This window comes from Neltuma alba, unplaced genomic scaffold (assembly GCF_004799145.2).
Source record: "Neltuma alba isolate B1F8T4 unplaced genomic scaffold, ASM479914v2 tig00012135_pilon, whole genome shotgun sequence".
NCBI lineage: Eukaryota > Viridiplantae > Streptophyta > Magnoliopsida > Fabales > Fabaceae > Neltuma > Neltuma alba.
The window spans coordinates 185626-198440 of NW_021636686.1; the positions used below are offsets into that span (position 1 = coordinate 185626).

General features: G+C 34.9%; 2 protein-coding genes across 3 annotated transcripts; one reads left to right on the forward strand and one right to left on the reverse strand.

The window, feature by feature from the left end:
* Positions 1 to 738: 738 nt before the first annotated feature.
* LOC114723373 (monocopper oxidase-like protein SKU5) lies at positions 739 to 7072 on the reverse strand. Its single transcript, XM_028909565.1, has 9 exons — positions 6371 to 7072; positions 5599 to 5708; positions 5242 to 5512; positions 5023 to 5161; positions 3305 to 3665; positions 2811 to 3176; positions 2442 to 2520; positions 1425 to 1621; positions 739 to 946 (listed from the first exon to the last, which is right to left on the reverse strand). Exons 1-9 carry the CDS (start codon positions 6509 to 6511, stop codon positions 838 to 840), a joined length of 1773 nt encoding a protein of 590 aa, XP_028765398.1. The 5' UTR covers positions 6512 to 7072; the 3' UTR covers positions 739 to 837.
* A 1814-nt stretch (positions 7073 to 8886) lies between these two features.
* Positions 8887 to 11427, forward strand: LOC114723377 (uncharacterized protein At4g29660-like). Of its 2 annotated transcripts, none has more exons than XM_028909569.1 (3): positions 8887 to 8998; positions 9798 to 10001; positions 11051 to 11427. In XM_028909569.1, the coding sequence occupies exons 2-3, from the start codon at positions 9819 to 9821 to the stop codon at positions 11156 to 11158; spliced, it is 291 nt and encodes a 96-aa protein (XP_028765402.1). In that variant the 5' UTR covers positions 8887 to 8998; positions 9798 to 9818; the 3' UTR covers positions 11159 to 11427. The 2 variants fall into 2 exon arrangements, with proteins under 2 accessions (XP_028765402.1, XP_028765403.1); XM_028909570.1 differs by lacking the exon at positions 8887 to 8998 and adding an exon at positions 9530 to 9698 and having other exon boundaries at positions 9799 to 10001.
* The last annotated feature ends 1388 nt before the right edge of the window (positions 11428 to 12815 follow it).

The window sequence follows — 12815 nt, forward strand, 5'->3', positions numbered from 1 at the left end:
TTCCCAAAAAATAAATAGGTCATACTGAGGTAATGATTTTAACAAGTCAAAATATGTTAAAATCATCTATTTATCACTTTGAAATTCAATATCCTTCTTATTTTCCCTTTTTAATTGGAGGACGATTTTTCAACTTGTTTTTTTTTTTTTTGGGCCAAAAGCCTCTCCGTTCTAGAGAGTGAGACGCTATCATTTACCTGGGTTTTGAACTTTGGTTGGAATATGTCAATTCATAAAAGAAATTGATGAATACATACATACATATATATATATGTAAGTCCCACTGTTCGTATTCTCAAATTGACATGTGTACTCCTTGTGCCTTGGGAAAAAAAATAGACATATTTTAGGAAGAATGATGAATAAAGATTATGAAAATTATAAAATTTCAAATAAGAATTTGTTACAACACTTTAACAAGTTATTACAGCAATTAATTTGAAAATAACAATACATTTTTGTAAAAATATCTTATTTGTCATTTTCCCCTTACTTTATGCAAAGTAAGCCAGTCTTATTCTTCAAATAATAACAAAATTTGAACAAAGCGTTAACAAATAAGGAATCAATCCAACCATTTCTATATGCTAAAACTATATAATAGACATGTTCATCATGTATGAATATCACTTGCAAAGCATTGCAAAAGGGGAAAATGGAAAGGATATCTATAGTTTACAATTACTTACTTTTACATTGCACATGCTGATTCTTGCTCAACATGTTACATTCTTACAAAAAAAAATTTCTTTTTCCGTAATTGTGACTATAAAATTTGAAATGATCATTTTCATATTACAAATCAAGCTTGATCCCATTACAGGTTATGAAACTCAATTACAAAACAAAATTCCCAAGAAATGCTAACAATAACATTAATAATATTCTTCTATGTTTAATGCAGAGAGATGATGCTGCAGAGAACAGGAATTTGTGAGACTGTTCCCTGCAGAAGAGAAACACACCAAAGAACTCCGTTAAAGGGAAACGCATTACAAGTAAAATATAATATACTTCCATGAAATCCCTGATTAATCTAAAGCAAACATTATAAAGAAATAGCTAGACAAATACCAGCTCCGATCTTTAATATAAAAGCTCTTTTGATTTTTATTTTGATTTTAAATATAAAACCTCAATTCACTTTGTTTCTTATATTTATTTAATTTTTTTCCTAAGGTAGTCCATGTAATTATAATAATTCTAACCAATACACTTTATTAGCAAGGATATTTTAGGAAAGACAATACTTATTTAATAGAAAAAACTAACTCAACTAATTTTTTTAATCCATTCAAATTAGCCAACCAGTTCTTATATTAAATATCAGAGGTAATATAATAGAAAAGAAGACTGTTTTCAAACCAAAGTAAATGAAGATAGAGGTTCAATCTGAAGATTGAGGTTGTTTTCTGAACACTTACTTTTGTAGGGATGAAAGTAAACCACAGTATATTGCATTTTCAGGCGAAGCAGCTTCCGTATCTTTCATTTCTGGGTCTACAATTTGGACATAAAGTTCTTGGCCAAGATGCCAAGAGTTGAGATTCTCGGCACGAAGGTTCCAAATACCAGGATTGTCGAGATAAACTAAAATGGCTGTCCAAGCCCCAGGAAAGACCTAGAGACATGTAGCAAATAAGTCGTTATCTAACATATTAAGCCACATTCATCTCTCATTTTGCTTGACGTTGCTTGTGAATATTTCTGAGACAGCTAACAAGAAAGTTGACGCAGAAGAAAAAGGGAATAAAGAAAAGGAGTTTCCATCAACCAATAAATGACTAACAGCAAGAACTGAGATGCATACTTAAAACATATCGGTTAAATTCACGAGTTGGAGATAAGCGGACTCGAACTGCTGACATCTGCCATAGGGTAAACCACCGCCTCCCAGGCCCCTGACTGATTCTACCGCCAATAATAGACAATACCCCCAGGGGGGAATACAACTTTTAACACCCCCCCCCCCCCCGGTTTGTATACAAGCCACTTTTAACCACTTTATACAGATCAGGAATGTTTGTTAAAGTTACCCGGAGTTCATGAGTTGAACTATTCAAAAATTACAAAAACTTTCCCAAACTACCCTTACTAAATTGTGATCCATCTTAATTATATTTCTAATTTTCTATTAATCTCTCCCCCCTCCCCACCTCCACCATCTTAATTGGACACTATCATAAAGGGATTTGGATTCCCTCGATTGAAAGATATTAACTATCAGATTGTAATTATGAAGATTATTGTTTCATGGGAAGTAGAGCAGAGAGATTGATAGGAAACCTTCAAATTACAATAGATTAGGCAGGATGGAAGGATTTTTGCGTTAAATCTATAACCAACCTCTTTCTTGTCATCATACCCCTTTCTTGTTAAAATGGAAAATGGTCAATTTTGATCACACCCACAAGATAATTTCGTAAACGAGGAAGGAGTACCTGTGTAGTTGAGCGAGCCACACCATCCCACTTGTTATATGTGCTTCTGCTATTTTCTGACCATATTCCAAAATCCATGCTGCAATCCAAATGAGAAATTAACTCTCATTTGAATACTAAAATTCAGAGAAGATTTAAAATAAAAATAAAAAAGTAGGTACAGTTTTTTGCTGTTTGTTATCAAGTTCTTCAATAAAGCCTGACACATAGATCGTTTTTACAACCATGGCGAGTCTTATAGAAGTTAAAAACTTTTATCCACTTCTTACATTTAGACTGAAGAACCTTGATAGCAGACACCTAAAGAACTTTACCTTAAGTCTTTTCCTTAAAAACATCTTAACAAAAGTTCTAAAGCCAAAATCTTACCCAACAACAAAGAATGCATAGCCATCCAAATGATAGGTCTGCACTGTAGTGTCATTGTTTTGGAAGATTATCTCAATAAATGCTTTGTAAGTAGCATTGATCAGAGAGGTATCAACTTTTGGAGGTCTGTTCATCAATTTATTTGGAAAATCAAGCTTGTACACCCCTAGAATTTTATATTGCTGTGCTAGCGTCAGGGGTGTTGAAGGAGGTAGATACGATATCCCATTGAGGGTAGTACGCCACTTTCCATTTACAAGCTCTGGAGGTCTGTTAAGAATAACATAAACATCTGTGACAGTAATATCACCATATCTGAAAGATCCCTGCGGGTTTGGGCGTGCAGCACCAGCTGATACATTCCACCTATAACATACCATCATCAAATGCGAAACTGAATGGTCCGGATCCATATGAGAACAAAATAGTCCTATACCTAAACTCAAACTGAAATGAAATAGCATTCCTAAAATGGGAAAAGAAGAAATGTAAACCTTATCGATCGTGCTTGATTTATTGAGAAAGAAGGATCATCTTGATCAGAAAGACTGGGAAGAGGACCTGAAGCAGGTCCCTGGGAATTAGAGTAATGCAAAATGGCAACTCCAGTAGCTTTAGCCCAGGAAGAATTAACAAATCGAGGACTTGCTACAATATAGTAGTCAGTGGTGGCATTTTGGTCCATTGTAACCAAGAACGAATATGACTGACCCACATGAATATCCATGCTTGCATAGTTTTGCTGAACCGTATATGAGCCCTCAGTCTCCACAAGAATCAAGTTGTGATTTTGTATCCTAAAATTCAAGCTAGTGGAAATACCAACATTGTGCACCCGTAGTCTATATGTTTTCCCTGTTACACACAGAATAATAAACAGATGATAATCATCAAGCATGTTAAAAAAGAATTGCATATGCATTTTATCAGATTCATTTTTAATTTAAATGCATCATATAATCACAGCGGAAATTATACATTCATTCAAATTATTTCTTATTTTACAGCACAAAAATATAAGCCCTCCTAGTTTTATGTGAGCTCTAATTGTCCCAAAGACTGGTTTTTTCATTTTGGAAAGTAAACATTATAAAGATAAATGAACATCCTAATCACTACTGATTTGAAGCGCAAATCTATGGAGAAAACATTGACATCTTAGACATATTTTGACATAGACTGTGGGTAACATCCCCTGGTATGAGTTGAGATGTGCCTAACAATTAAACGGACAGAAGAATAAACAAAGACATAATTGTAGAGTAAATTACTCATGTGCCTTCCACACACCAAAAAATACATACACACACACACACCCACAAGCCCAAATAGAGTAGATTTTGAGACTCTAAGCTAAAATCTCAGCAAATGAAGAAAAGAATAACAAGCCCATGAAATGAATTTAAATGGGCTTATGGGTGCTTTGAATTCCCCTCATAAAAGCCTAGCCAGTTATTTACCCTTGCCTAGCAACTACTAGTAAAGAATTTTCATTAGTTGCATCTCGCATCAACCAAATACCTTCTTGAGCTGCCAATGTTATTTAGCAGTATTCCTCCTCCCAGTCTACAATGTTACAGGTGGCTTGCACCAAATATGTCTCTATATCTAGTTGATAAAGGGTGGTAGGAATTTTCAGAACCTTGTTCTACAACATACCTTGTGTTTTTCTCAGAAGTTATTTTCTTCTCTCTTTTCCCTTTTTTTTGGGGGGGGGGGTGGTTGGGGAGGGGGCCGCTCTTGGATCGACCAGAAAAATTCTCTTCCCCCCCCCCCCCAGCAAAGGACAGAAACTCTATTTCAGAAGTAACTCCTAAAGTTTTATCAGATTCTGCGGTCTATCTTTAGTCGTATTTGAATTCTGCTCAGAATCAATTATCTTTGCTTGAAAGGGTTTTCCTTGGAATTATCCTAATCCATCCTAGCATAATACGGGTTGTTCCTTTCAAACTAGAGTATACTTAGGACAGGGATAAATCTGCTACTTGCTGATCCTGTTTTTAGGAGCTACTGAATTTCTTGGCCCCCTCATTAAAGGGTAATGCTTTACTTACTTTTTGGTGATAGGAAGAGGTTTAAAGGAAATAAATACAAAATCAAAGGCATATAAAATATGGAAGGGAAGTTGAAACAGAATGGTATGGAATGAGTATATTGTAACAGTATAAAGCCATTAAACAAGACAGATAATATGCATGTCCAAAATTCTTACCTGGTTCAACATTTATTATCTGGTAAGAAATGCCACCAGGGACAAGTGTGTCATCATAGCGGTAAGGACCTAGACCATTAATAAGCACGCCATCAGGGATTCCAAGGTCATGTCCATCTTCTACATCTTTCCTGAGCGCCTGAATAAAAACAAGCATTGGTCAACACCTCTGAATGAACTGACATAATTACAAAAATTAACAACAGAAAGCAGTGAGACCTCGTGACTTTTGGTGTACCAATCACTCAGAAGTATTGTAATATCACCATCTGGCAATCCAAAGGGAACAGGAATAACAGGTCGGTTGTTTATGATAATTCCACCATATCCACCTGCAGCTCTTTGAAAGTTTAGGGAAGGGAAGTAGAAAAAGCTCCCTATCTGATCTTTGACTTGAAACTCATATGTCCAATTCCAGCCAGCAGGAATTGGACAGTTAGTTCCAGAAACTCCGTCTTGCCATGAGTTTCTCCTGTGTTGTAAGCCATTCCTGCATTTAACTATTCAGCATAATCACTATCATCATCATCCTTACTAATTATCATCATCATTCTTGACAGAATACATTTGTGTTACCATGTCAGGAGTAATGGCTCATCAAGGTCATTCTTGACATTGACAACAACGTTCCAGTTTGTGGTGACATTCACTACTGGTCCAGGAAACTGCCCATTGATCCCAATTACCTGAAATTAAGATTTCAGATTAGAACTAGAGAAACGAAAGCTTACAACTGCTTACCCAAAAAAAAAAAAAAAAAAACCTCAAACTTCAAATTTTTCGAAGAACTCATAATACACAAGAAGGTGGCTCTGCACAGAAGTGAATTATGCAACTTGGAAACCCTCAAAGCAATTGTGAGAGGTCTATGTAATAAGTCTCGTGACAATTTCTCACTTGTGAAAAATTTTCATTATTAATCAGTAAACAGTTGACTATAACAAAATCCAATAAAATTTCTCACTCGTGTTAAAAAATGAATTCTACAACTTGAAACCTCATAGGAGTGTTCCTTCCTGTCAATTATGTAATACATTCCCATGGACAGAACGGAATCTGTTTGATTACATCATCATGGAATTCCATAATCACAACTAAATGCAAATTGAACTCAGAAACTCGTAATTCATTACAATGAATTTGTCATTTGGTTAAAATCCCAAGCTCAATTGCACCGAATCGAATGAACCAAGCCGACATTGCATGAAGCAGTAATATAAAGTGTCGATTTCGCTCTAAAACATAGTAGTAAGAGTTTGAGAAGCAGAAGCGAAAGAGAAACTACACCATACTTGTAAAAGTAACTAGGAGAACTGCCAAGAGATGTGAAATGGGAAGAAAAGCAAACCTTTTGTTTAACTCCAAGAGGGGAAGCTGCAATGTAGGAGACAGTCCAATCGTAGAAAACAAAAGGGTCTCCAGCAAAAGCAACGTGTAAGAAGCACAGAAGGGTTGTGAAAAACCAAGAAGATAGTACAGGTAATGGCATCGGATTTCTCCGTTTATGTCTTCCTGGTATCCTTTTCTCAAGTTTCTGTGCACAGAGAAAGAGGAAGGGGGGGAGGGGGAGAGAGAGAGAGAGAGATCCCAAGATGAAACAAAGTTGGCAGTGTGAAAACTGAAACGCACATGTGCTAGAGAGTTCTCTTCTGCAAATTGCTTCTGCCGCTCTGTTCAGCAATGGGCCCCTCTGTTTTCACACACCCGCCGAGGATGGCGGGCCTCATCTTGTCTTTAATTACTCTGTTGATCATTGCTAAAGCTCGTTGCTTTATAATCTGTCTTGTTCTTTTCATTTTAACCAACATAATCTGTCTTGTTTCATCCATGAATAAACGAAATACTATATTAAGTAAAAGCAATCATTCCTCTTGATCACATATATTCATAACACAAAAATGAAAGCCCAGGTGATAAAAGAGATGCCTTTTCCCTAAACCAACAGTAACACAGTGATCCGTTTGTACTTTGAACTAAGCTAATACACATCCATTCTTCATAGAAGATGCTGTATAACAAAAGCAACTCATTGCTACAATTTACGCGTGTAATCTATTTTACTGGATGAGATGATGGATCTGATCATTGACAATTTGCGGTGTGTGTTTTGCTTTTTATGGGAGAGGTGGTGTCCCCACTTGTTTTGAATGAACTGTTTAAAATTTAAATGCATCTTTAAAAGAACTCCGATTGCTATCATAGTCAAAAGAGAATGGGAAGAAAAGAAGAAAAGAAAAAAAAAAAATCAGGTTTTGGGTGGCGTGGTCGCGGATATGGTTCAGGTCTTCAACTATTGAGTTCGCATCCAGCTCATTCTCTGAATAAAAAATTTGAGTGAATTATAAATATTTATAACTTATATTATTGCTCATCCTCTCTCATCCCCTGCTGGCCAATTTCTCACCCCATAGCTATTAGCTAGGTTTCTTGCTATTCCTTCCAATCCAGCTTTTTCCCATTGTCCATGTTTTCACTTGCAGAAATCATGTGTTTAGGTCTAAGTAAATCGCATTTTAAGTATAAAAGACAAATTGTAAATAATCCCATTTTTGGACTTGTAGATTGGAGATATTTCGCTTGTGATAATTACTATTATTTGTAAATACTTGAAGATCTGGGAAGTTTACCTGTATATAACATGAACAGTATCGAAAACTACTCTCAAATGCAAGAACCATAATCACAACGTATAAAATACTAGTACCATTTTAATTATAAGAGCTAGTTGATTAATTTGAGGAGATTAAAAAAAGAAGTTAAGTTAGTTATTTGTAACAAATATGTGTTGTTTTTCTTAAAATATAATTGCTAATCTAGTATATTGGCTAGAACTACTATTGTTAGAAGGACTATTTTGAAAAAAAAATATATAAATATAAAAGAAGAAGTAGATTCAAGGATAGAAAAAGATGATTACTGATTTAGATTTGTAAATATCAGTACTTTTGAGCTTTAAATACCTGAATATCGATAGAGGTCTAGCCCAAACTGGTTGAGAATCACCCACAATTTAATTTACATGTTAAAACTCCACTGTCACTTGCAACTTGTGCCTTGTCGCGTCCTTGTTAAAGCTGTTTAAAAAGATTTAAAAACAAATACAATAACCGATCCTAATTTGGAAAGAAAAACAAGTGGTCTGAACAAAAAAGGCCATCATATGTACAAACACCTCTCTCAGTAAATTTTCCCTCCTTATTTCCCTCCTTATTTCTCATAAAATTCTCTTTACAAACAGAAGTTTAATGACTAAATTATGCAGTCTAAAGAATAAATAAAATTAATTAAAAATAATAAATATATAAGAAATGAATTTTTTAAGCATGTCTTTATTTAAAAGGAACAAGTAAGAGAGAAAAAGTATGAAAATAATATAATAAAATTTTTAATTAATATAATATATAAAATTAATTAGAAACAAAAATAATAAAAACTTACAAACCTACTCCTCCGGTCCTTAATATAAGACCCATTTAACTAATTTGATTATATTAAGGAAATTAGGTAAGTTAGTTAATTATAAGAAAAATGATACATTTTTCCTAAAATACCATAGTCATCTTTCTTAATACCTCCTCTCTCTTATACTTAATTATGGTTGAAGGAATATCCATAGGGGTAATTTAGAGAAAATTGATAAATATGAGGAATGGGTCTTATATTTAGAACCAAAACTAACTTAAGAATTGGGTCCTATATTAAGGATCGGAGGAGTATTATTTTTAGCTACTATTTTGAATATTTTTGTTTTTTTATTTTTGTAAAAAGATAAAAAGAAAAAACTCTGTTGCTCCACTTCGCGGCTGCCTCCCCCTTTCCTCTCTACGCTCTAAACCCCTAAACCCCCCAAAATTCTGATCCTATTTCCTAATTCGTCTGTCTCTCCAAGCTCTTCGGCATACGCATCGAACTTTGCTGCTGCTCGTGACCTCGTCTCCTTGCCGCTGCTGTCGTTCCTTTCAGCTAATATTTTCTGGTATTCTGGCCTTTTCTTCCATTCTGGTTTGTAATTTTGTATCGAATGAGTTTTGCTGTTTTGCATATTTGGAATTGAATTCTAAGATATCGTGATCTCTTTATAATGGCCAGATACTCTAAGTAAGAACTTTAGATATTACTGGACCTTAATCATATTCTGGCCTATAGTTATCAGTATTGCCATGATTATACTCTGATAATGCTGTTATGTGGTCCTCTTTTATATTCTTTCTACGAGCATGCAATGTTGATGTTTGCAGTCACCATAAAGTATGCATTTTTCACGTAATTTATCATTGTTTTTAGTGCTGTTATTCTAGCGTTTTGTTTGGAGTTGTTCCAGAGTCCTTGGACTGATATCTCAGAGCAATTTGACGTTTTCTCGAAGAGTGCCTCAAATGTCACAGGGCTTCCTGGCAGCTGCTTGGTTTTACTAGTTTTGTTATGAATTAGATTTTTTTTTCTTTCAGGTTTTTGAAGTTTGTTAGCTGTATCAAATATAACACTTTTGAGTTGATTTGGAAAGCCCTGTCTTAGCGAAAAGTTCTGCAGAATCGTCAAAAGCGAAAAGTTTTGCAAAATTGTCCCCGAAAAAAAAAAAGGGGCGTTCTTTCCTTCCTTTGTTGGCTATTCTCCTCCATCCATACATGAACTTACCCACTCTCTGGGGTTTATTGGTCAAAGCCCCAAACACAAGGGTTTTCTGTTTCTTTTTTTTTTTTTGAATCCCTGGTGCTAGATTTAATTCTATTTGTGGTTTTTAGTCTTCGAAAGCAACTTCTGATGCCCATTTGTAGGGTTTAAGGGGAGGTAGTGAAATGGCCAGCTATCTCTGGAGGAAGTATTCGGACTATTTGTACACAAAGTGGGAGAGAACCATTCTCTGGGACATGATCGAGCCATACAGAAGACCCAAATCCTTCACTCCTTTGGTGACCATTTACATTGCAGCTTTCTACACTGGAGTCATTGGGGCTGCTATCACTGAGCAACGCTACAAGGTTCTATTCTCTTTCCAATATAATTTTGGGCAGAGGGTTTTGTTTTAACCCAAATTTACCTTCTCTTTTTGTGTGTAGTCTTTTGCTCAGCAATGCTGTGGTTTTGTTGATACTGTTCGGTCATCACAAGAAAAGTGCTAATAAAGTTTGGCTGTTACGAAGAACTATGGGAAATAATAAGTTTTGGTGCTTAAATATGCTGGTACATTGAAGTTAAAATCATTGTTGTAATCATCACGCGTGTGGATTATATAGCACGAGTGTTCAACAATCAGTCTTCTAATGCACATTGCTTTGAATTCCACTCTTATAGCATAAGCTTCATATCCTGCTTTGGCTTGTCTGGTATTGTTGGTTTATTTCTATCTTTATTCTTTGATAAAAGTGGTTTTTTAGTACCCTTGTGTTTATCTCCTCGGAACTGCTGGCTCAAGGGAAGATGGTTTGGTTTCACTATTGCAAACAACATAAAGCTCTAGCACTGTGCTGTTTTTGCTGGATTATGGTGTCAATCATTAGAACAGAATGCATGGTTTTCTAGGAATTTTCTTCTTTAGTGGAGGGTTTTTTTTTCTGTCCTCAATATGCATTTCAGCAAATGGCTCCCCCCCCCCCCCGGGTTATATCCTTGTGAGCTATGTGGGATTGGCAAGTTTTTTTGAGTTAATGATTATAGTTTTTACTTGCTTGATGGTTGTCTTCCAATGTCCATTGATGTGTTAATTTCCTTTCTCATTAGCAAATTCTCGTGCCGAGATGCGATCTGAAAGTGATCATGTTTTACTTTTCCATTCATGGCAGCAGATAAGTTGTCTGATAATCTGCCTTTTAATGATAAACATTATAATATATAGCTTACAATGATAAACATTTTTGGTCCGAAAAACTCGCTTAAGCATTTATGATAAAATTGTGGCAATGGTTATCATTTTGGATGGAAAATCATATGCTTGGGTTAGCATTTGCGTATTGTTTAATGCTTGTTAGTATATCATGGAAGCTTATTCTAATTACTGAGTAAATTAAGAAGTGATATTGTCACATCACAGGAAAAATACTGGGAAGAGCATCCCGGGGAAGCTGTGCCTCTCATGAAACCACAATTTTATGGCGGTCCATGGAGGATAATGAGGGGAGAGGTTCCTCCAACTGGGTGAAAATCTCTGAAGGCTTGTTTCGTACCTTTTTTCCTATCTACCTCGTGTTCCTGCTGTTGTACAAAATTACTCAGTTTTGCTGTTTTCTAGGCACTGTTTAGAAGACTCTTTTCATAGTATAATATCAATATAAAGTTACTTAGGCGTTTATTGGTTATGACTGGATTTTTTAATCAAAATGTGGTTTATAATGTGACTATTATGATACAATCAGTCATATATTACGGAAATAAGAAAAAGGTTCAGTGATTAAAGGAATTGATAAATTGGAAATGTACAGTGTAAACCATGATTTTTGCTTGTATATTCCTTTGTCTTTATTACAAGGGATTTCCAATATTTTCATGGATCTTAAGAGAAGGTTATTGTGTTGTTAAATTTGTCTAAAGATATGTTAAGATTTTGATTATGCACAACTTTTACTCACAATTTATAAGATTAACCACGCATTATGATTTAGAAGGACAAAAATGAATAACATATAAGATAATGTAACATGACATAGTATATTTTGTACGAAAAAAGTCTTCTGACAAAATTTTATGATAAGGATTCAAAGAAAGCACCTATTTTATAGGTGCTCTGTATTACCTTACATGTTTAGCATATTGATATTGATTCACTGATCACTCATTCAAACCTGTACTGCATCTATCTTACCCCTCATTTACAAGCTTCTAGTGATGTTCCAAATTTTACAAATTTCTTAATTCTGTTTATGGAGTAAATAAAGTGCCAAGCTTTCGGTATTTACAATAACAGTTTGCAACAACCCATGCCCCCTGCCTATAAGAAGAGGACAGGTTGAAAACAATAGTTATTTCAATACTGCATTACAGCTTCTGATCTGCTGGTCTGTAAGTCTGTAACCTTGTGCTTTTTTCCCTTTTAATAAATATGCAACCTTATACTGCCTAATCAAGGTCATCAGACTCTAAAACGACTTACTAAATAAATTAATAAAATTTATTAAGTTATAATAAATAAATATTATTTTTTATAATATTATTAATTAAAATTACCATTTGATAAAACTTTTAATATTTATAATTACTATAAAAAATTATTTTAAAAAAATAAATAAATATAAAAGACTGAATTAGAATCTTATATGTAAAACCAAATTAAAATTTAAACCAGTTCTTATACTAATTCTCACCCCCCAGCACCAGATGTTATATACCCAGCACCATATGTTATATAGAACTAAATACATATAAATATTAGCTCGGATGGGAGGTTCCCTTCCAAACAGCGGACCGATAAAATCCTTCGATGACAAGTCAGTAATCTCAAACTTGAATTCGACAGGGCAGTGAAACGCAAGATGTGTTCTCTACCCTTCCTCGTACTTGCAGAAGACGCAAGCTGGATGCAAGCGTTGTTTGTTCTCTCTAATGCAATACTGTCCTCTGCCAGCCTGCCTAACCAACCACTTGAATTGTGGCGGTGTTTGTATTCTTTCATTGGAACCCCCATGGGGTGTTTGTTAGGATATGTTTACTTATAATAAGGATTGTTTTAAGAATATCATTGGCTGTTCCTCGTCCTCCGATGATGAATGTCCTCTGCCAATAGACGCATGCTACCCAATACGTATAACATTGTATTCTTCCGGTCATTAATATAAAACCTAATTCTTGAATTGATTTTGATC